The sequence below is a fragment of the Cylas formicarius genome, unplaced genomic scaffold (assembly GCF_029955315.1).
Source record: "Cylas formicarius isolate icCylForm1 unplaced genomic scaffold, icCylForm1.1 PGA_scaffold_2__14_contigs__length_35257938, whole genome shotgun sequence".
NCBI classification, from domain to species: Eukaryota; Metazoa; Arthropoda; class Insecta; order Coleoptera; family Brentidae; genus Cylas; species Cylas formicarius.
In genome coordinates, this window is record NW_026844319.1 from 16,910,597 (window position 1) to 16,933,341 (window position 22,745).

The 22,745-nt window shown below is 37.8% G+C and overlaps 4 protein-coding genes across 5 annotated transcripts; 3 read left to right on the forward strand and 1 right to left on the reverse strand.

The window, feature by feature from the left end:
* The first annotated feature begins 68 nt into the window (after nt 1–68).
* LOC132698469 (mitochondrial import inner membrane translocase subunit Tim10) lies at nt 69–1,045 on the forward strand. Its single transcript, XM_060664530.1, has 2 exons — nt 69–295; nt 379–1,045. The coding sequence occupies exon 2, from the start codon at nt 570–572 to the stop codon at nt 822–824; it is 255 nt and encodes an 84-aa protein (XP_060520513.1). The 5' UTR covers nt 69–295; nt 379–569; the 3' UTR covers nt 825–1,045.
* Nucleotides 1,046–2,896: 1,851 nt separating this feature from the next.
* On the reverse strand, nt 2,897–14,639 carry LOC132698478 (probable RNA-binding protein 19). The gene is made up of 10 exons (XM_060664556.1): nt 14,492–14,639; nt 14,234–14,438; nt 13,300–13,466; nt 12,952–13,245; nt 12,516–12,684; nt 12,254–12,457; nt 9,751–10,205; nt 9,553–9,688; nt 6,325–7,040; nt 2,897–3,288 (listed from the first exon to the last, which is right to left on the reverse strand). The coding sequence occupies exons 1-10, from the start codon at nt 14,525–14,527 to the stop codon at nt 3,121–3,123; spliced, it is 2,550 nt and encodes an 849-aa protein (XP_060520539.1). The 5' UTR covers nt 14,528–14,639; the 3' UTR covers nt 2,897–3,120.
* Nucleotides 14,640–14,698: 59 nt separating this feature from the next.
* LOC132698479 (uncharacterized) lies at nt 14,699–15,968 on the forward strand. The gene is made up of 4 exons (XM_060664557.1): nt 14,699–14,974; nt 15,033–15,157; nt 15,213–15,342; nt 15,484–15,968. The coding sequence occupies exons 1-4, from the start codon at nt 14,875–14,877 to the stop codon at nt 15,927–15,929; spliced, it is 801 nt and encodes a 266-aa protein (XP_060520540.1). The 5' UTR covers nt 14,699–14,874; the 3' UTR covers nt 15,930–15,968.
* An 883-nt stretch (nt 15,969–16,851) lies between these two features.
* LOC132698559 (glycerol kinase-like) lies at nt 16,852–22,703 on the forward strand. 2 transcript variants are annotated; one of them, XM_060664715.1, is made up of 12 exons: nt 16,852–17,002; nt 17,060–17,318; nt 17,377–17,591; nt 17,656–17,871; nt 18,152–18,262; nt 18,316–18,415; nt 18,469–18,625; nt 19,945–20,150; nt 20,209–20,346; nt 21,091–21,189; nt 22,305–22,343; nt 22,439–22,703. In XM_060664715.1, the coding sequence occupies exons 1-12, from the start codon at nt 16,928–16,930 to the stop codon at nt 22,540–22,542; spliced, it is 1,719 nt and encodes a 572-aa protein (XP_060520698.1). In that variant the 5' UTR covers nt 16,852–16,927; the 3' UTR covers nt 22,543–22,703. The 2 variants fall into 2 exon arrangements, with proteins under 2 accessions (XP_060520698.1, XP_060520699.1); XM_060664716.1 differs by lacking the exon at nt 22,305–22,343.
* The last annotated feature ends 42 nt before the right edge of the window (nt 22,704–22,745 follow it).

A 22,745-nucleotide genomic window follows, 5' to 3' on the forward strand; every position in this document is an offset into this window, starting at 1 on the left:
GGTCAGTTGTGATGCTGATTTGCAGAGTCGATTGATCGATTCCAACAATTAGTGGTCTGTAACCATCGTCCGTTCTGTAGCGAAAAATTAGACCTTTAAATATGTGATTTATCTAAGGCCCCAACAACCTTAGCATTCTCTGGCCGTAACTAAGGAGTCTAGGAAGTTTAAATCACGCTGGTTTATTTCAATCTGTTGAATTAACACAATCCTAGCGGTTTCGCGACAGTTAGTTCACCGAAGAATGGTGTCGAGTGTTCACGCGAAAGTAGCAATAGGCTGGTGAGCATTTTGTGTAAGGGCGAGCAAAATTATTTTTCTAACCTATAGAGTATATATATTGCGAACTATCTTTCCGGTAAAAGGACGCATTTTCAGGATTTGCTGCGTAGCCGGTGGCATCGGAGCATTTTATTTCGTCAAACGGAGCGTCGACAAGGACCGGTATGAAAATATGAAAGTGAGGCAACGCATGCAAACTGCGAACGACGGATCATACCAACCCAGTTACAGAAAGTTCTCCAGAACATCGGAAAATTAGTACGCCCAAGTAATCGGCAGCTTGTAAAATGTCTCAGAAGGAACAGCAAAATCTTCAACTCATCCAGGAACTGGAAATCGAAATGATGGCGGACATGTACAACCGCATGACCGCTGCTTGCCACAAAAAGTGCATTCCTCCCGTTTACGGTGACTCGGAAATCGCCAAGGGGGAAGCCGTGTGCATAGATCGGTGCGTTGCGAAGTTTTTGGACATCCACGAACGGATCGGCAAAAAACTGGGCCAACTGTCTATGCAGGACGAGTCATTGCTTAAAAAATGAGTTTTTCCAGTGTTTAGGAAGTGTAGTTTGGTTTTGTAGATCTTGTTATGGTGTTTTGTTTTCTCCTGTTAAATTGAGACGTTGGCTGTTATTTTGTTATAATGTTCTCAAAATATGCAGGTTACTTTGAGTTCCTCCTTTTTAGTACCTGACATATGCAACTGGAGAAGAACGCTGTTACTGAGCAGTACAAATTTTTATTTGTATAATAAAAAGCATTTGAACACTTCCGTTTAGTCTGTCTACCATAACAAGTTTTCATTTTCTTATTAAATCCAACCATATTGGCATCGGCATCTATTAGTCGATCAAGTGATTTAGAAAAGAACAAATGTTGGGGACTTGATTCTGGAATGGTGGCGCTGCTGAGAGTAACAGCAATAGCAGTAAGAAAGTGTTCCATAAGGTTTACTTGTTAGTTTGGATGGCTCGCTCTACCTGCATTAGCCATAATAAAGTATTAACTGTTTTTGTGGTGTGTAGACAATGGCACAACAACTAAACTACAGTCATCTATAACTTAAAGGGTAATTTGGCATTGTGCCTTCAAACTAACCTATGAAATTTGTAGTAGTTGCTTACCCCGTGCTTTTATATTTGCGGGATATGGTGTCTTTCAAAAGTCTTAAGAAAATAACAAATTGTATTGACAATCCCAAGGAACCAAAGGCCAATTAAATATTTTAGAAGTAGCCTTAAGTAACTTAGCTTGGCAGTTGGTTGTGGGATACAAAGCAAACATGAAACTCGTATGAAACGCAAGCACTCCAAATTTGACTTCTCAAGTAGTAACATTTTTTATGACAAGGATGGTGGATAATCAAAAGAGTGAGCGCCTAATTTCAATAGCTACATTATACGTCACACCAAAACCACCATACCCTATGGAGTCCCTGCCTAAAGCGGCCTAACACATGCAGGCAAGTGTTAAGACTAGCCTGTACAGGTCGAGACACGCAAGTAAGTGCGAATGTGTATGTGTCAAAATTCACGGCTCGTTCAGTTCCAAGCGCGGGTCGAAGCGAATCAGATTGTGTCTGATTTTAAGAGCAAGTGGGAAGGCCAACTTCATTTTCCGCATAGCAGCAGGCCCCACCAACTGGTGAACCTTGAGGTTTACCTGAATAGTGTGTGACCGCAATTTGTTTCGCACTTGCTCGCGGATTTATCTGGACACACTTGTGCGCGGACTTGCCTGCATGTGTATAGCCCCCATAATGCCGATCATACAGGAACTTATAAAGAAACTATTTCAATTGTTAAGAAGGTCTATTGATCATGCGCATGCGCTAGATTGGAAATCTCTCGTTTGCTTGAAGGTGGTAGACACTGATTCAGGAGAAATACTAATTTGATATTGTTTAGCTATTCGTCTAATCTTTTCTGATATTCCTTTCACGTATGGGATCGTCAAGAGAGAAATTGTATCTACCTCACATGGTTCACACACCGGAACCATGTGAGGTAGATACTCTTTCTCTCTTGACGATCCCATACGTGAAAGGGATATCAGAAAAGATTAGGCGAATAGCTAAACAATATCAAGTTAAAACTGTATTTAAATCTGGATCAACATTAAGAAGTGTACTCACAAAAACAAAGCCTGAAACGTCGGCTCAAGATAAAGAGTGTATCAACCAGATACCCTGTAAATGCGGAGAGTCATATATTGGCGAAACGAAACGACCTCTAAAAGTAAGAGTTGAAGAACATAAAAAACATACAATAAAGGGTGAAACGCAAAAATCAGATATCGCAGAACATGTGTGGGCCAAACAACACAACATCCAATGGTCCAGAGCGCGGGTTGTTCACAGAGAGCAGCATTGGAGAAAGAGCAAATTTAAAGAAGCAGTTTTCATTAGAAACAATGAAAACATCTTCGGAAAGCCAAGCGTGGCTATACCAACAATTTGGCAACCTCTAATAAGGCTGCTGGCGTTGAACAACTTCACGTTTGACTACACCCGACTCCCTCATGGATGAGCACCGTCGCCTAGTATATAAACCTTCTAGCCTCAGGATTAAGTTTAGTTTACACTCGATAACGGGTAGGGAAACAACTGTCCAAAACGTTGTGTAAGTTAAAAATAAAGACAATGGAAGTTCGACATCCTTTTAGTATTTCACATCACATCAGCTGACCGCTGACAGACCAACCATCAATTAGTTTGGATGGGGCATTTTTGATCTCGTTAAATGTTCTATTTATTTATGTATTATTATTTAATGTTATTGTTTTTTTTTTGTTTTTATGGCAGACGCGGTTTATTGATAACACGCAACGATTCGCGGTTTAGTCGATGCTGAACACGCTCTTTTTGGATTTAACGTCGTCGCGCGTCCCGAAGTGTTCGGAAGTTCGTTTCCTGATTTCTTCGACGCCTTGGTCGCCGGACGCCCATTCCAGCACCAGTCTTCGGCCGTACAAATGAGTGCTGCCTCCCAACGCTTCGAACGCCGCCTGTAAATCGACGGAAAAAACGTAAAACGTTTGTAAAATGCTTTCAATTTAAATAACATATTTAAAATATTTTCAAGGGGTACTGGAAATACCAGGCAAAATCGTTCAATTAAGAGAGCAACAAGGTTTTCGGAAAAGCCGCTCCACAATCTTTGTCTTAAAACAAATAATGCTTTGCTGATATGACTAAGACGTTCAACTGAATACGGATGCCATCAAAATGTTAAAAGAGGCAAATGTAAAACATAAGAGTAGGACAGTTACTTACCAAAGTACTAAACATAAACAGATGAATCGGATAAGGGGGTTCTGTCAGCCCACTAATTTTCAATATTATAATGGATAACATTATAGTTAGAAAAGTTGACAAAAATATTGAGATATAGAGTGCAACAATCAACAACGCCTCACCTTTTCAATCAATCAATTTGTATATGTATGAGCACAATTGATAAAAGTTTCTCATATTTCTGGCTGTCTAAAAGATATTAGCAGAGACAAGATCTAGATATCACAAAGAACCATGTAAATGATGGTGGAAATGAAAACAGTAAGATCCACAATTGCGTAAGCTTGCGGCGACATAATCACAGTAATTTTGCCGTGGTCTGATGGACTGTCTTTTTTTTTGTTGTCCATTCGATAAGGTAATACTATCTTAAAAGCTTTTTTCTGTTTCTTCAGTTGAATAAGAACTTGCAGTTTACATTTCAGTGGTGACGGGTTTGCAAAGGCAGCTCGAAATCGTCTTCAGAAATTGCAATTCCTTCTTTAAAATTAGGTATCAGGTTCACTTCCGACGGCAAAATTCTCCTGGGAAATTAACCGAATTTACTGATCGACTGGTATATTTATGTAATAAGTATATGTATGTTTTACGAGAAAACAAAAATAAATCTTATATTAAGAAAGATTCATTCAAACTGAAATTAATACTGCAAGCGTCGGATGTTATTCAGAATGTTCAAATCAAATCGGTATTTACATTTAGATTGCTATAATTGTTCATTTGTTTATGGCTCAATTCATTCACTTCCAAGAGTAATATTGACAATGTCAAAATTATAGGTTAAAAGTTGGCAAAAGTTATCAGGGAATTTCATAACGTACTTGAGAATTGAAATTAGGATTTTAACATATATAATTGAAAAAATAAAAATTTATGTTTTTTGTATTTCCACTATTTAACTAATTACTGTAATAAGAAGTATCCATTTTTTAATTTTATTTTTAAAAAACTTAATGTATTAATGCTCTACTACAAACCTAAATAACTCCTTTGAAAAAGAAGCTATCAAGCTGAACGGAAAATTAAACCATTAAAACAGAACAAGGCATGAAAAGTTTGACAACAGAAATTTTCTATTCTTAACATTAAATTCCAGAAGGTGTTTCAAATTTTCAAATTAATAGTGTTCCTATACTAAACATGAAAAAAAACGAACTTAATGAAGTGCATATTTCAAACACTCTGTGGAATTTACTGAGAAGAATAGAATTTTTTTTGTCAAACCCTCCAAGCCTTGTTCTTTTTTATGGTTCAATTATTCATTCAGCTTGATACCCTCTTTACTAAAGGAGTAATTAAACTTTGCGGAACAAACATACAATTAGAGATCCCACGTAATCCCGTAATCAAAGACAGAGAGTGGAAACTTATTTTTTAATTCTGTAAACTTTACCCGTAGCTTCTAAAATTCCGAACCCTGGTGGTCCGCAAACAATTTTTGCGGTGTGTGGTTAGTGAAAAACGGTGCAAGAACAATATCTTACGTTGAAATCAATTTTATAGTATTTGAATCGTAATGTGTAGAAAGCACTTCCTACGAAATCAACGGCAAATCAAAAGTTGCACAACTTTTCCGCCAACTGTAACAACCGTTTCTCTGCAATTTGTTAAAGGCTCGTCATTATTTTCCCGACTTTCTTAAGGCCACTCCCGTGAACCTGGTTCTAAAATGGGAGTAACTAAATAGCAACTAAATTTAGCGGCGGACCAGCGGACATTTCAGCTTCAGTGGGTTTATCGGCAGAGCAACCTGACAATATTGAGAATCGATTGCCATCGGAAACATTTTAAATAAAACGCATTCCAAGAAACTGGAACACGCGGGAATCGGAGCGTGATTATAAATGGTGCCGGTTGCGAAGACGGCTCGATCATTCGACACCTATCCCGAGATAGCGTGTTAGTTAGAAAAATGAATTATACAGCAAGAAAACATAAACAACCGACCAAAATTATATTAGTAGTCTATATAAAGAATAGTAGAGTGACTTTAATTATTATTTTAGAACGAATCAATTTGCAGTTCGGTTAAGTTTTACGTTTGATGAACCCGAACAATTACAATCGATTGAAAAATATAATATTTAAGACGGAGTTGCATTTTATTATTTGAAAACCTGAAATACCCTCCCTACTCTAAGATACCCAATTATGCACCGATCAAGCATGCGCAAAGTGTCAATTAAAGAGTTCAGCTTCGCTAATCGCTGCAGTCAGCCACTTCGGACGTTTTGGGTTACTTGTGTTCGGGAGCGATCGGATGTCTTCGGTAGATTTTAGCCATACTGTTTTGACTCGTTTATTAAACAATGGGTCCCCTAAACCATAAATTAAATAAAAGGCTGCGACTGATGTGGCACAGTTTCTTTTTTTTTACTTTCAGACCTGCAATTTTAAAATGACTTTGTTTCGATCGTTAAGAACAAGATCAGAGACACTTTGATATCAAAAGAAGCAACAAAGCTAAGAAGGCAAACTCAGTTGCAATATAATAATTTTTTTACACCATTTTTCTTCTCTATATAATTCAATTAATTTTGTAAACTTTGCCATGTGAGGACTGGTAGTGAGACGGACTGATCGGTGATGAAGATGCCTATGTATCTGACAGAGTCAGAAACGAAGATGTGTCAAATCAACAACATCCCAGTCAGATGATCCATCCGGAGATCCTTTACTAATATAAACAGGCGATAACCTACCATATGGAAAACTGAACTAAAAGAAAATTTAAAAGTAAACCGTACTTTTGCGTCTGAATTCGCCGCGTAGTCGACGAACGCGAAACCCCGATGCTCGTTTGCGGCCCCCGGTGTCGTTTTCTTCGGTAAACGCAGCGCTTTAATTTCACCGAACGTCCCGAATAGTTCGTACAATTCTTTACGGTTCGCCTGGAACGGCACGTTTCTAACCAGAATCTTCGAACCCGTCTGTTCTGTTAGTTTAGTCGGTTTGCGTGATGGTCGCGTGTCGTTCGCTAGAGTGCGCTCCGAACGCTTCAGTTCGAGAGATTTCCCGTCGAGAACGCTCTGCTGGAGAGTCTTCAAAGCTTTATCAGCCGACGATTTGAGCAGGAATCGGACGAAACCGTAACCCATCGATTGTTTTTTGCCCGGGTTGTTTTTGTCACGTTTCGTGGCGACAGTGGCGTAATGCAGTTTGCCGCAACCGGAGAAGTGCTTCGACAGGGCGTCATCTCTGGTCTCGAAGTTTAAATTTTTCACGAAAATCGTGGTGTCCGGTTCCGGTTCTTCGTCGACTTCGGCATTTTGTTCCTCTTTTACCGGCGCTACGTCGGTCGTGTCGGCGACGTCCCCTACCGGCGCTGCAGGTTCGAGGACTCTGTCGGATAGTCCGTCCTCGGGTGCCCATTGCAGGTAGAGGGGCGCGTTTTTGAACCTCGAATACGCCAACGCGCGGTAGGCGTTTCGAGCCTCCGACGGCTCGATGAATTCGACGATGGCTGTAACGTTAAGAAACAAAAACAATCATACGGGGTGTTGTGTAATTGAGGAGTGAATCGTCGAGGGACGGTTCTCGAAGCGATCGCAACTTTGTTGAACGAAAAATAAAAATGAAAAGAATTCATAATCGGACAGTCACGGTTGCACCAAGAAGAGAACTAAGGGCTACAACTCATACCAAATAAACTTTTAGCCACGCCATCAACGACAGGATTTTTAAAAACCAGTATCTCCGATTATATCTATAATTCTGTCTTTTATGCTACAGGCTTCAAATTTGAAAAAGATGACCTAAGACGCGGACTCATAGAACTTTTTAATACTGCTGCGAAACGTATATCACTTTTTAGTGTATTTCTACATGTTTTGTATCATTTTGATTTCTTGGATGAGACTTTTTCAAAATGGCACTTCTATCGCTCCTAGCAAGTCAACAATTAGGAAACTGTTAATTAATGAAACTATCAAAGTTGATGGCAAAAACAATTATTAACATGTTAACAAATTATATTAGACGTCTAGATGCAATGTTTTTTTTTTAGATATATTCTGCTTCATACAAAATATAAAAATAAAAAATATAAAAAGTAAATATAAAAAATATGGAGTTTTTAATAAATATCTATAGAATCAAGCTTGGAAACATTACACGAACAATTTCTCGCAATGTCGTACTTGGACATTTTTAAAGTTTTGGCGCATTTCTTTACAATGCTTCAAAAAATATACCTATTTATTGCTCTTGCTAAAATAAAAACGTTAATTTTAATTAGAAAGAAAAAAACAGAATATACTTAATAAAATCATAGGAGCCCACCCGACATGAAAAATAAAAAAGAAGTTCTAAAAGTAAAACTAAAAAAAATAATTATTTTATAAAAGGCAAAAAAGTCCATCATTTTTAGCTGGGCAATATCCCAACCTATCACAAAAATTCTTGACGAACTTTGGCCAGTGTTTCAGGAATACCATTGGTAATAGCATTTGTTATTTTATTATGAAGTTCCTCTAAATAAGTTGCACTATCGTATGTGTGCCTGTAAATAGTGACGTAACTCCAAAGAAAAAAAATCATTTGGTGCAAGATCTGGTCATCCAGGTGGCCATTTGATTGTTCCACCTATTATGTGATTAGGAAATGTGGCATTAAGAAAATTCTGAACTCTTGTAGCATTATGTGTGGGGCAACCATCTTGTTACCGACAGCGACATTAAGAGCCTGAACAGCTGGAATTATTTGATGACGGAAACGACCTAAATATCTGTTTGTATTTGAATTCCCATGTATGTTTTTTTTTTAAATACCAGCCCATATGATAAATTGGTTAAGGCTTTCGCGGCCCGTTGATAAGCTATTATCTTGGTTCGGGTTTAAAGGCCGTCGTCGATTGGAATTACTTCCTAACGTTTCGCTAGCACGAGTGGCGAGCTTCTTCAGAGGTCCTTCAATCTCCGATGTTGGACGTAGACTGGTTGTTGATGTTGGTCTACGTCCAACATCGGAGATGGAAGGACCTCTGAAGAAGCTCGCCACTCGTGCTAGCGAAACGTTAGGAAGTAATTCCAATCGACGACGGCCTTTAAACCCGAACCAAGATAATAGCTTACCAGCCCATATGTTGATCTTTTCCGTTTTCAAACTAAAATGCGAATCTGCCAATAATTTCTCAGGGCAAACTAACCGAGAAATACCACTTAATAATTTGAACCGTTTCTTCGGTCCAATGCACTACCATTTTTTTAAAAATGCGAGCTATTTTTGGCAAAGGTAAAAGACTTTTACTTTAACCAAACGCCACGACACCTTCTGTTTTTCCTTTCACCGCCACAAGGAAGTGGGAGGGGGGACCCAAACAGGTTTTTATTTAATCTCGCAGCTGCAGCGCACATTTCTTGTCACTCTCTGATATTCTAAGAGTTTCGGTGTAACTCTGTCACACTTACGATAATCACAGAATACCACATTGCATTAAATGACAAATTACATCGAAAGCATTTTTTTCTATATTAAAAACAAAAAAATAGGTATATCGCAGTGGTATATTCATGACACTCATCAATTTTTATGAACATTATTAAAATAAACCGAGTTTTGTAACTAACCAAAAATATGGGTTAAGGTGATTTAAGACTTGAACATTCACCCCCCAAAAATTATTAACCTTTGAATAAAAATTAAAAAGCTCGAGTTTCAGACCTTTCTATTGATGTTCATAATGAAATCTTATTTATATTCTAAATTATATTATTTTATTATTTATAGTGCAAAGACTGCGCCCCAACAAATATGCACTTTAAACGATCATTCTAATTTTATTTTTCTAAATTTTGGGCGTTTAATAAAGTTTACTTATAATTTCAATTTGAGTTACATTAAAATGATGTTTGCAGTCCCTATAAAATACAGAACAAAAAGTAAAAAGCAGAACAGTTTATATAAATTAAAATATAATAATAATAATAATAATAATAAGCTCAAAAAAATGTCTTAGTGGTGTCTACTAGACGTACCTGTAATGCCGCTAGGCGGTAAGATGACCCTACCCAGTGAGCCGTGCCGCTCAAACAACTTCCTTATTTCCGCCACCTGCGTTTTCGATGGCAGATTTTTTACCAATATGGCGGTCTTCGAATTCGCTTTCGGCGGCTGAAAATAATTAACGCACGCTCTTTCGACGTTTTTAATAATAATAAAAAGACGCCGCCTACCGCATTGAATGCGTCCAGCACCACGCCGTACTTCTCCAAGTACTTTCTAGTTTCCGCGACCAGTTTGGTCTCTCCCAAGGCCAGCTTGACGGCAGCGCTGCTCCCTCTCGCGTCCTCGCCGACTATATTCTCTTTTGCTGTGTTGTAGGTATCCGCGATCACTCCCGCTACCGCGTCGTGACCCAAAAACAGCGGGTTCCAATTGTGGGCGGAGCCAGCTTCCGATTTCTGCTTGGTCGCCTTGCTTTTTTTAAAATCGGTTTCCTCGTCGCCAACCGCGCCGCCATCTCTCGCCTTGCCGGGCAACAGGTGAAGCATGCGACCGTGCAACACGGAGCCGTCGAGTTCGGAGTAGGCTTTGGCAGCGTGCTCGGGCATCATAAACGTCACCATCCCAAAACCTTTCATTTTGCGCGTGGCCGAGTCGACCGGCAAATTGACCTCGGTCAAGGGGCCTAAAGTAAATCATTGTGTGAGTGGCGAATCTCCGTCGAGGAAACCTTTGTTATATAGAGGTCATGACAAAGTTACACGGAATGTAAAAGAGTGACACGAAATGTATACCATTGCCACGAGATTAAAAAGCTGTTGGGGTCTCTCCTCCCACCGCCGTGTGGCGGGGAAAGAAAATTTTACCAGCAGATAATGAGAAACGCATGGTATTCTGCGAAGAAATGACTGAATGAACTAATCAAATTGAAGATTTTTCACCGAATATTTTATTCACCGATGAATTTGTGGCTGTTGGGTACTGAAAAGAGAAGCAACACATGTCCATTCCTTTAAGGACTCAGTATCCAGAAAGGTCAACGTATGGGCTGGTATTTTAAGAAACCATACCATTGGTCTTTTTATTGATGGGAATTTGAGGCTCTTAATATCCCTGTACATGAAATTTGATACCAACAAAATGGTTGCCCCACACATAATGCAAGGAGTTCAGGATTTTCTGAATACAACGTTTCGTAATCCACCTAGATCCCGAGATCTAGCACCAAATGATTTTTTTCTTTGGTTTTACGTTGCTAGCACTATTTACAGGCACACACACACGATCGTGCAAAGAATTTAGAGGAACTTCGTAATTAAGTTACTAAGTCTATTATTACCAATGTTATATAATAGGTTGGAATATCGTTCAACTAAAAATGGTGGACTTTTTGAACCTTTTTTAAAACTTTTTTTTGTTTTAGTTTTATTTTTAGAACTTCTTATTTATTTTTCATGTCGGGCTAACAGCTATGATTTCATTAAACATATTGTTTTTTTTTTTTCATTTTTATTTTAATCCCAACGAAAAAATAAATAACAATAAATAGCTACATTTTTTAAAGCACTGTCAAGAAATGTGTCAAAATTTTAAAAATTTCGTCATAATTAACTTATACTAAAAACTTATTCTTCACTGCAACGGAATCGGAGAACTGCCTACAATTTGAGAAGCCCTATATTATTGGAACTGAAGGGACATTTGGTACAGTAGAATATATAACTAAAATTTCGTGAAACACTTCATTATTATTTTTGTAAGTTTACCCTTTACGAAGAATCAACCTAAGTTGCATGCGTTAAATAATATTCGCCTCGTTTCTTTCACGATGCTTATGAAATCGACTTTCGTGAAAATATATACGCTCCTCACTGCGCGAGATCTATGTAACGGTTGGTTGTAGGGATCGCTGTCGGTACATATAGTTTCAGCGTCAAATAAAAAACGTTTTTTAATATTTTTTCTCTTCTCTGTTCCCCGTAACGGGCTTTCGGCAGGTTTTTGAAGGGTTGGAAATACGACCTTTCTTTTTTTTTGCGCTCTAATAGTAGGCAATCCACAGTGGCCCGCAAAATATTGAGTCGATCCGAAATCGGACACCATTTTGTCTGCTACTATTGGTTTTTGCTCGGAAAATCGCTATGAAACAAAGTAAACGGCCGAAATTTCCAACTATCGAGTTGAAGTTCGTCAGGAATTTAAAGTTGGATCCTCCGACGGAATGGAATGGAAAATTCAATCAAAAAATCGATTTTTTCGAAAACCGTATGTCTAATCGAAAAATTGTTGAACAGAAGACGCCCGAGATTTAGGGCAATAACCACAAAATATGATGTTTAGTTAGAAAAGTTAGAAATCGTTTGAAAAATTGTAACATTTGCAAAAATTTTTATTCAGTACATCTTTTAAGTGAAATTGCTGAAGCCGTTAGATAATTCGATCGTTATTTTGTATATGTTAACACACCTAGAGCACCAGCTTTCCAGATCCTGCATTTATGAAGGCATCCTTTAGAAATTTTGGACTATATTTATCTGTTGTAAGCTGGCCGCATGACCTTATGTAATCATGGCCATTAGAAGTAATTAACAATGAAACCCAAAAATATAGTCCAATAAAAAATATACATTTTTGCATATTGTAGAAAGTGCTAACCAAAATCTTCAAGTATCTGGTCGGCGTTGTACTTTTGGTTGTTGAATAATTCTAGTAATATGTTTATATACTCCATACCATATTTTGAGAAGAGTTGCTCGATATCGGTCTCGGTGGTCGTGTACGACAAATTTCGGACGAAGATCCGGCCGGATTCTCCTATATCCTCTTCGTTTTTCAGCGCCTCTTCCTGGCTCTTCCATCGGTTCCGTTTGGGATCAGTGGACACCTCCCGGTCCGGATCCTTGGCCTCATACCTCATTACGCATACCTGTTTGCCCTCTGAAATATGGTTTGGCTTAATCAGGAAGACCTCACACTTTAGAGCGCCACTACTTACTCACGAAGCTTTTGTGTTTTAAGAGGGCCTTTTTAAAGTTCTTTTCGGTTTTGTAGCCAACGAAGGCGATACCGTTGACGTGTCTCGGGATGCGAATGCTGAAAGGAATGTTTGGCCGGAACAGGTCCTTTATATCCTTCTTGCTCGTTTTGTAAGGCAAATCTTTTAACTGAAACGCCAAATCATATGGATATAGCTTGGAAGGAAAAAAAGATCAAAAACAAATCTGAATATTGGATAGTTTGAGCCATAACTATTCAATAATATACAATATGGCATAAGTTTTTTGCAGAGAAATCTTTTACTGTTCCTGTACTGAATAATCCGCAACTTTATTATTGTTTGCTAAACAGTATGTTTGTATTTATTTAAAGCTTCTTTAAAATGGTGAAAAAATTTGCCTAAATTCATTCCTAGCATCAACCTAGCCTATTACCTTCAAGGTAAAGAGTTTAACTTTTTCCTTAATTTTTTTTTCAGTTTTCTGACGGGGCTTCCTTTGGTCCTCGGGCAGTTGGTTTTGTCCTTTAATTAGCGATTTCATGTACTCCATGTCGCTAATCGGTTTAAAAGATAATTTTTCTGTGTCTTCGATATCAGACTGATGAGCATTATCTGACTGCACAATTGAATTGTGACTCTCTTCTAACGAATTTTCTTTCAGTTTTTTTAGATCTTCAAAGCCACCATGGACTTCAAGAAATTCTTCAAACAGGGGATCATCTTGGTACTAAAAGTCATGCCCACTGTCCACAGAACCCAACTCCATCAATAACCAACTTACTTTCTGCAACAACTCAACTTTGGGATCGATTTTAGTTTTTTTCTCCTTCTCTTTGCTTTTGGAGATCCTTGAATTAGTGTCTGATTCCTCAGCAATATTATGGGCCTTTTTGAAAGCAGTACTGTCTGACGCATATTTGCTCCAAGATTTTGGTTTTTCAAAGTCACCTGAAACACAGGTTTCCACAACTCAAAATAATGTGTGTGAATTAGGGACATTGGCGTTTGCAACATATTTGTTCCCTAGCTTCCATTTGTAATATTTGTAACCAGGATTTGTAACACGATAAAATTTATTGGGGACTTTTCAAAGTTTTGAAGAAAGCTCCCTTCGAAAGAGGAATGCCCTAGCTCCCAATGATAGGATGATAAACTCATTTGTAGAATTAAGAGAAAGGAAGACGAATGTTAAAAAAAAACAAAAATGTATATAAAAGTTGGTGGTACCCCAAAAAAATTTGGAGGGGACTTTTCAAAGTTTTAGAAAGAAAGAAAATCTTGTGTTTTTATTTCACTTAAAAAGGAGAAAAGAACTAAAATGATTGATAGTGTTCCTATAATAATTCATCATTGGTAAGCTATCAACTTATTTATCTGATGGCTCTGTAGCTAATAAGATGTAAAAAAAGCATATGCAATAAAAAAAAATAAACATTCAATTTATCATTTATTATAACACTTGCCATCACTCTGTTATTGATTTCATTTTTAAGCAACTGTGTAAACAAATCTTGCGCTCTTCCTGGAGTCAGCTTTAAATTTTACCATCTAACACTAATTTTTACATACATTATTGATTTTATTAATTAATTCCAAAAGTATAGTATTTCTTCTTGCATTTTTTAGGTTTTTAAAATATTGGTGCAAACGCCAATGTCCGTAATTCCTCACTAACTTCCAGACCAGTCTCAAAACATAAATTCTAGGATTTTAACCTAAAAGTGCACACTTTTCGACAGTTATTCGGCTGGTGTTTATGAACGATTTATGCAGCTTTTTTACAGCTTCATCGGCTTCTGCTTCATTTTGGTATCCAACGAACCCGAATCTTCTGAAATGACCCTGGGGTGTGTATTTGAGTTGCACGTCTGTGATATGGCCAAACTCTATGAAAACCTGTCGGATTTTTTCTTCCGTAGTCTGAAAATAAAACAAAGCTACGTCCATACATAATCGTCCTTAATAACTATTACATTTTTTGGCAAATTTTTAACAATTAAGCGAGACATCTTCTGCGTTCTTGGTTAATAAATGTAAGCACATGGAGCGCTGTCTCTCTCTCTCTCTCTCTCTCACGCTCCAAAAACACAGAACACTAAGGAAACGTCAACGAATAATGACTAGAGCGGACGGATACAATTATTTAAATGATCTGAATAAGAATAAAAATAAACATCAATAACGAATGAGTAGTCATAGGCGAGTACCCCGAGCAGACTTTATGAAGACAAAAAGAAAAGTAGAAAGAAAGAAGAAGAAATGATACTGTGGGTTGTCGGTTTCCGTTAGATTTTAAAGTGTATATTTAATCAGTAATAAGAGTTTTTCGTGTCAATAATTTCTCAATTGATTTAAAATGCCTCGAACAAAAAGACGAAAAGCATCTGAACGTATAATATCTAGTAGTAAACGAATTAAACTGGAGAAAAAGTTGCTTGAACTCATGGATCAACAGGGTGAGATTAGTAGCGTAGTTAAGTTTTTGCCTGATAAATTCGATTCAACCGTTTACAGAAAAAGGGCTGATGGCGGAATTGGAATCACTGAGAGAACAAGAATTAGAAGAGTTGCGCATGATAGATTTCACACACCGCGCGAAGTTCCGGCCCTGTTTTTTAAAAAGAACTCTAACTGAACTAGTAATTGCCTCTTTTGCTTTTATTAATCTGGCGTGTGTACGTGTTACACTTTCAGAAAAGCGGCGCCGTATGCGATACCATTTCGTCCGCCTTGTTTTCCACCGTCAACTCTAGAGTGAAGAGACTTTGTAGAAGTCGATCGGAAGTTAGGAATCGGCCAACTTACAAAATTAATGAAGACGAAGGTATATACAATATTCTGCTGTATTTTTGACATAACGTTTTTTTTCGCATTTTAACAAGCCTTTATCGGAGTTTTGATTGTGCATGATACTGCCTAATCCCTTAATAATCATCTGTGGAGATTCATGATGTAACTATCCTAGGTTATACGACGGCTGAAAGTGGTCGTGACACTTCAGGTGCACGGACACGGGGCAATAAAGGAACCGCGAAGACGTGCAAAGTGTCTCGCTCATTATCCCGGAATGCTAAAACCAACAGCTACAAGACTCCGGCTAATACTAAAGTGCCATCTGATCTCCCGAGCAGCATTACGCCCAAAGTCAAACACAATATTCCTCAGGTGATTTTGCGCAGACCTAAGCAAGGTGAAATGGCGCTGTCTTATCAGGGCAGTCCTTTGCTGACCGGGCCCGTCACAAAAGAAGGCGCGGCAAATGTAAATATTCCATTGCCGGATGGCAATATGTTGTCATTAATGCCCGAACATGGTCTGCGGACGTCCCTAATACCAGACGTGGGCACGGATGTGATACAGCAATTGCAAATTCTGCGCGACAACCTGATCCAAGTATGCAACAACCTTTAAAAACCACCTGGATCTCTCAACTATTTTAAATATTATTTATTTGTGCTGTAAAAAATGCTTTAAAATAAAATATGAAAATAAAATGAAATACTCTTTTTTCCCAACAATAAGCTTCAGCTACAAGTTCTGTAAATATACAACGCTCTACAATTTTTTCAGTTGCACCCATATAGCTACTAAGAGTCACTGGGTGCAATAGTGGCACATCAACAAAACAATAGTTCCGAGAAAATCAGTGATTGAGGAAAATAAAAACTGAAATATTGTGATAACTCATATCAGATCTCCTACTGAATAGAAAATTTATAGTTATATGTCTTTATAATTACCTATTGATTGGTAGTATTCTCTCTTTAAAACAAAAAATAGATATTTTTTGATATGTACCACTGTTGCATCCAGTGAGCGATATAGAGGCCCTAGATTTGTCGATAGTACAAGAACTTATGAAGCAACTATAATTTTTTTTTGAAAAAGTCCAATCAACTTGCACATGCGCGAGATTTGGAATCTCGCTTGTATTGTAATCTATGCCTCATTCAACAACCAAAATGCCCGCTGAGAGATTATCAATCAGTTTGAATGCGGTATTTTTATTACAGTATTTTCTCAAAATATAACTAGATATCGTTAAATGTTTTTGGAGAAAAAGTTGTCTGCGTGAAAATCGCTGTTAAGAAAAAAAATGGTGCAAAGCGCAGGTTAGTGGCTGAAATATAGAGGCATGCCCGGAAAATCATTCTCTTCTCAGCAACTGTATGGTACCGACCGCTGTTATCTATGATTCGGTTTACCATATCAACACTACCTCTGTGATATAGGACGTGTTGTAGGGGATTTTATGCATTTTGCTTCAGTGTTCTGTGTCAATAACGAACATAAATAACGAACGACCCAATTCGCTTTTATCTATGGGCTTAGCCTGAACAGAGAACAATGACATAAATTTGAATTGGAATTTGTACCTTAAAAAAAATTGGACAGAAATTCGCCAGATTATGTCGAATGTTAGGAAAAAGTACGGCCCATTAATAGGGTCCATAGACGAGGGGACATCCAGTACTCGATTTTTAGTAAGTTTGTGTATATGTTTTTGTTATTTTTCACAATTAATCGTATTTACATGAGAGGTATTCGCCTCGAAAACTGCGGAAGTATTAACCTACCACCAAAAAGAGGTGCCGCACATAATACCGCAGGAAGGATGGGTGGAACAGGACCCGATGTTTATACTGGAAGCGGTTAAGGAGACGGTAGAGGTTACTTGCGAGAATTTAAAAAAACTCGACATTGACTATGAGGAAATAGTGACAGTCGGCATTACGAATCAACGGGAAACCACAATATTGTGGGATCCGATCACCGGCAAACCGTTCTACAACGCTTTAGGTAAACTGGACTTATGTAATAAGGCGATAAGTTTTTCAGGGTGCTGTTTTTTTTGTAGTGTGGTTAGATATTCGAACATCCAGTACTGTGGACATTATCCTGGAGAATGGTAAAAGGTCACAAAACTTTTTGCAAAGCTTGTGCGGACTGCCAGTCAGCACATATTTTAGCGCGTTGAAAATTCGCTGGATCATGGATAATGTTCCCGGTGTAAGAAAAGCCATGGAAAATGGCAGGTGCCTTTTTGGAAACATCGACACCTGGTTAGTTTGGGTCAGTAAGCATCTTTAAAACTGCCTATTAAAATAATGTGCCTAATCAAAGAGTCTTTTCTCAGAATTTCACAGGCGGCATTAACGGAGGTCTTCATATAACAGACTGCACTAACGCGTCAAGAACCATGCTGATGAACATAGAAACTCTCCAATGGGATCCTCATTTGTGCAACATTTTCGACGTGCCAATGGGTATTTTGCCGGAAATTCGAAGCTCCTCGGAGATTTACGGGTATATAACCTCGATTCCGAAGTTGTCAGGTGTTCCCATTTCCGGCGTAAGTGTGAACTACACTAGCTTAGATAATTGCGCATGTTTCAACTAATTTCAGAAGGTTTCTTTTGGTCCTGGTTGGCTAATCCCAAAAAAATGTGTTATTGCAAAAATTGCAGTATTTGGGGCAACAAACATATCATGTGAAAAAATAATAAAAATTTGACTACTTTATTCAATTGAAGGTAGATAAATAATGTTCTGATGCTTAGTTTACATTGCCTACAATTAATTCAAGTGTATTTTTGTGTTCTTTTATTAACTTTTTTATGAACATCCAAAAGATTTTGGGCGACCAACAATCGGCGCTGGTCGGTCAGCTCTGTTTCAAAGTTGGGCAAGCAAAGAGTACTTATGGAACCGGTTGTTTTATCCTGTACAATACTGGCACGAGCGTAAGTTCTTCAAGTATCACTTAAGCCTGTCATTCTTAAGAAATATACTTTAGCTTGTGCAAAGCGGTCACGGTCTCTTAACCACAGTCGCTTACCGGCTGGGCCCCGACAAGTCGCCTGTTTATGCTCTAGAAGGATCGGTCGCGATAGCAGGTTGCTCTTATTTGGTTTAGTCTTAAGCACCACCACCGGATTCTGTTTTGCAGGCGTTTCAATCCGCTGGTTACGGGATAATCTCAAATTGTTAGATGATGCCGCCGAATCGGCCGAAATGGCACAGAACGTCGGCGAGGCCGGCGAAGTTGTCTTCGTTCCTGCTTTTTCAGGTCTTTATGCGCCTTACTGGAGAAAAGACGCCAGGAGGTAAGCGCGAAATATAAAACTATACTCTTCCAGACTGCAGTGACGTGAACCTTTCACGGGTTTTCCTATTTTAGAGCTCTGACAGATTTTTTACTTTAATTAACTTTAATTTACATGTTGAAGGAGTAATTAAAAAAATGCAAACAAAATATTTAATATTATTATACATCTTTGATACGAGCGTTTCCATATTGGACAAAACATACAGGGCGATTCAAAAGTAAGCGGAAACCTTCTAGGGTCTTAATCCTGGAATAAAAAATCTACTAAAATACTCTATTTATATGTGTCTGGATACTTTCTATAAGGCATCCCGGAATTTATTCTTCACTGGTGGCGCTGCTAAACGTAAACACTTTTTACACAATTAAATTAGAACAAAAAATGTTCAGATTTTCACAGTTATTTTAATTTTAATGATTAAATCCAATCCAATTCAATTGGTCATTAAGTAATAAATTGGAATATCTCATTTTGTTAATCCCCATTGCTTCCAACAAATTTAGGTTTTTGCTTTTTGATTGATTATGCAAAATGTTCAAATTATCGTCAGACTTGTGCATTTTAAAATTTAAATAAATGGCATAGTTAGATTCCGAACTTTTATTTTAGACTGCTTAATATACCACTTTCCACAGAAAATGTTGAAAATGAATGAAATGTTATAAAACAAATGACATTTAACAATGGTTACGACTCCCCTTTGATAGATAAGATTATAACTAAGAAGCAGTTTTAAGTAACTCTGGACTCTATCTATAACATTTTAATCACCAAACCCAAAATTTATAAAACAATAAAATGCGTAGGAGAACTTAACAAGAAAATTTCGAAGCGTCTGTCTAAATTTGGTCTTAAGATTGCTTTATATATTGAACAAGCAGGTAGAACATTTAAGAAACGCATTAACGAACATAAAAGGGCGTATAAAAATAAAATTTCGGATTCTAACTATGCTATTCAGATATGCACAAGTTTGGCGATAATTTTGATATTTTACATAATCAATGAAAAAGAAAGACTAAGTTTGTTGGACGCTATGGAGATTACCAAAATGAGATATTCGAATCTATTACTTAATGATCAATTGGATTTAAATGCGTCTCTGTTGTTAAATTTAAATTTATAACCCTACACGGATAATTAAAAATCTATTACTACCTATTTATTTACATATAGGTGTCGGAATATTGTCATATTTTGTATTTGATAAAGGCCGGGTGCTACTGAAACAGCTGTCATAAAATAACTGTGAAAATCTGAACATTTTTTGTTCTAATTAATTGTGTTAAAATTACGATATTAACGAAAAAATCCAGCGTCATCTGCGGCCTTACGGAAGAAACGAAGCCCGGACATTTGGTGAAGGCGGCGCTCGAGGGGGTTTGTTACCAGGTGCGGGACGTGCTCGAGGCGATGACGCTCGACTGCGGTTTCCCCCTGAATAAGCTCCTGGTGGACGGCGGCATGACCTCCAACGACTATCTGATGCAGATGCAGGCGGACTATTGCGGGATACCGGTCGGTCAGTTCGATTGACCGCCGATGATGCGCGGAATTTTTAAATTGTCAATTTTCAATAGTGAGACCGACAATGTCAGAGACGACGTGCCTGGGGGCGGCGATAGCGGCGGGTAGCGCGAAGGGCGTCGAAGTGTGGGACGCAGACAAGATAGAGGCCACGCCTCACGACGTATTCACGCCGTCGATCAGCGAGGATGGTATACCGTATCTCAAAGTATGTCGTCTCGACTTTTGACGGCATAAAATATCGGTCGGTATTGGAAGAAGACTTTTAACGTCTTTTAAAAATTATAAAGATTGAATATTATATTATCTTTATTTTATTTTCTAAATGTAATTAAATCTCCAAGTGTGCAATCTGTGCGACTCCATTACCACTTGTTTTTATCGGTAGAAATTTCAGTTCCATTTTGCAACTAACAATATGGGGTTCATCTTCTTCTAGCTTCCTTTTCAGGTTATGCAAAGTAGGTACAATCTGGTTTTGATAAAGGAAATATATTTTCCTTCTTATCATATCTTGTTCACCACGTTTTTTTTTCTCATTGAATAACTGATAGTTAATGATATCGCTTATTGAAGATATTGACAAAGTAGGCAGGTTTTTTTTTAATGCCTTTTGTTTAATGAAGTAGCTACTTATTAAACATTCAACTCAACATTTCGACTCGACATAACAGAACAATTAGTGATGCACTGGTAAGAAGCTTTCTACAAACGCACGGTAAAATATGTCATTCGACACTGCAACTGATATCAGCCGAAACGTGGTCGATATCTACCCCTGTCTGTTGGATTTACTCAGAAACGATACGTATGAATGAGAGGGGAGAGTCCGTCAAGAGTCAAAATGATATACTTTGAACACTATACGGAAATGGAAAAAAATTCAGATCTATTTTTTTAAATTTTTACTCTCTCCTCAATCGTTTTATTTACAGTGCGCGACATGAAGTACACGAGGTGGAAAATGGCGATCAAGAGGAGTATGGGATGGGCCGTAAGTGACGAGGATATGCGCGATGGCGACAACGCTCGAAGTAAGTAAGTGCACGGCGTGGTAGTTCAAATGTCCCGCCAGCGCTGCGGGTATTTTGTTTCTTAGCTTAGAATACACGTCACACAGAGGCGACAGATATATTGCCTGTACAAAATTTTATAGAAGTAAATCGGCGGCTTTCATTTTAAACGATTTCAATAATATATGACAATACAATATTGTACAATGTACCGAGTAGGCCTGTTCATTATGTTTTTTTCGTGGACAACGAACTATTGACCTATTTTAAATAGAACATCCTGTATATCAAGACATTTTTGAATTGCTCAGAAAAATCCAGATATATTTTAAATATAATCCCTCGTACCTAAGTTACTCACATATTTTTAATTTTATGTTGAAAGTGACGTTTGCCGGTCTATATCTATTCTCCTACTAAAAGCCTTTGTTATATATTTTTGGTTGATTTCGTTATAGAAGGGATCTACTTTAGTGATCTGTATTGATGTTTTAAAAAGGAAAAAGTAACATTAAAAATTAAAACGAAAAATCGCTAAGTTATCTTTTTCGAAATAGCGAAAGAAAAAACAATTGAGCACTACGGAAACATCAATATGCGTCTGAATTTGGAAATCAATGTTCCATAGTTTTCGGTCAACAAACTTAGAATTTTTTTATTGTTATTTTTATTTTAATTAGAAAGGTGGTCTCGTTTTTATACAACGTTTTTAGATTAGATTTTTTATAAAACCTTTACGGTCCTAAGATGTTTTTTTTTCTGTTATTTGTTTAACTCTGTTTTTTTGTAGGTTTTTGTCCTTCTGCATATGCCGTAATGTTTTTGTTAACTTTGTTCCATTTCTCAACTCGCTAACTCCAACTTTTGTGTCAAGGACTTACCATGATTTGTAATAAATTGTCAAAAGACAGTAAACAGGGTATGCGATTTTTGTAGTGCTCCAAATTTTTCTTCTGTCATGTTTCGCTGTTATCTTTTTTGATAGGTTTTAAAGGTTGAGCCCCATAATTAGCGGGTCACTCGGTACATGATTGGACACAAGGTCATTCGGCGCTCTCCGTCGCATCTGTGTGTTGTTTATTCTGAGTTAGTAGTTCAAATGTACCTTTTTTTTAACGACCGTGTTTCTATTTAAGCAGACTTTCCGTGCTTTTGTGGCAACGGCGAGAAGCCAGGTACTTCTTTTAATTAGCATGAGCGTCGGTTATACAATTGCATGATGTTTTCATGACGTCGTGATCTGCGAACCTATCGATTTTTTGTTTGTCAGGTCACGAAGACATGGTCCGTTCGCTGCCAGCTGGTCTGTTCCTAATTTCTAGCGTCGCCTTGGTCGTGCTAGCGGAAATCTTCAGGCAAGGATCAGCGGCGTGAACGTCTAGACGTTCAAAAAACTGATGTCACATCACCATTGCCTCGCAGTATTAAATTTTCGGTTTAGGATTGCTGCCGTTTCGGGCAGCGTTTCATTGTTAATGATTCGATCGTATCGAATCCTGTTTGTTTGCTTTCAATAAAATATGGTTGATGGATCTTTTTGTCCAAATATCTGATCCCTTCTTGGACCTGATCTCTTT

What these genes read in the sequence shown, in the direction of transcription:
- LOC132698469 (XM_060664530.1), top strand. Translation starts at nt 570, where the DNA reads ATGTCTCAGAAGGAACAGCAAAATCTTCAACTCATCCAGGAACTGGAA.
- LOC132698478 (XM_060664556.1), bottom strand. Translation starts at nt 14,527, where the DNA reads ATGTCTCGCTTAATTGTTAAAAATTTGCCAAAAAAT. An exon ending in GCAACTCTTCTCAAAATATG is followed by an intron (nt 10,206 to 12,253) that starts GTATGGAGTATA and finishes GATTTACTTTAG; the next exon opens with GCCCCTTGACCGAGGTCAAT. An exon ending in ACCGCCTAGCGGCATTACAG is followed by an intron (nt 7,041 to 9,552) that starts GTACGTCTAGTA and finishes TTAACGTTACAG; the next exon opens with CCATCGTCGAATTCATCGAG.
- LOC132698479 (XM_060664557.1), top strand. Translation starts at nt 14,875, where the DNA reads ATGCCTCGAACAAAAAGACGAAAAGCATCTGAACGTATAATATCTAGT. An exon ending in AAAGAACTCTAACTGAACTA is followed by an intron (nt 15,158 to 15,212) that starts GTAATTGCCTCT and finishes TTACACTTTCAG; the next exon opens with AAAAGCGGCGCCGTATGCGA. An exon ending in CAAAATTAATGAAGACGAAG is followed by an intron (nt 15,343 to 15,483) that starts GTATATACAATA and finishes TAACTATCCTAG; the next exon opens with GTTATACGACGGCTGAAAGT.
- LOC132698559 (XM_060664715.1), top strand. Translation starts at nt 16,928, where the DNA reads ATGTCGAATGTTAGGAAAAAGTACGGCCCATTAATAGGGTCCATAGAC. An exon ending in TGTACAATACTGGCACGAGC is followed by an intron (nt 18,263 to 18,315) that starts GTAAGTTCTTCA and finishes AATATACTTTAG; the next exon opens with CTTGTGCAAAGCGGTCACGG. An exon ending in CTATTGCGGGATACCGGTCG is followed by an intron (nt 20,151 to 20,208) that starts GTCAGTTCGATT and finishes AATTTTCAATAG; the next exon opens with TGAGACCGACAATGTCAGAG.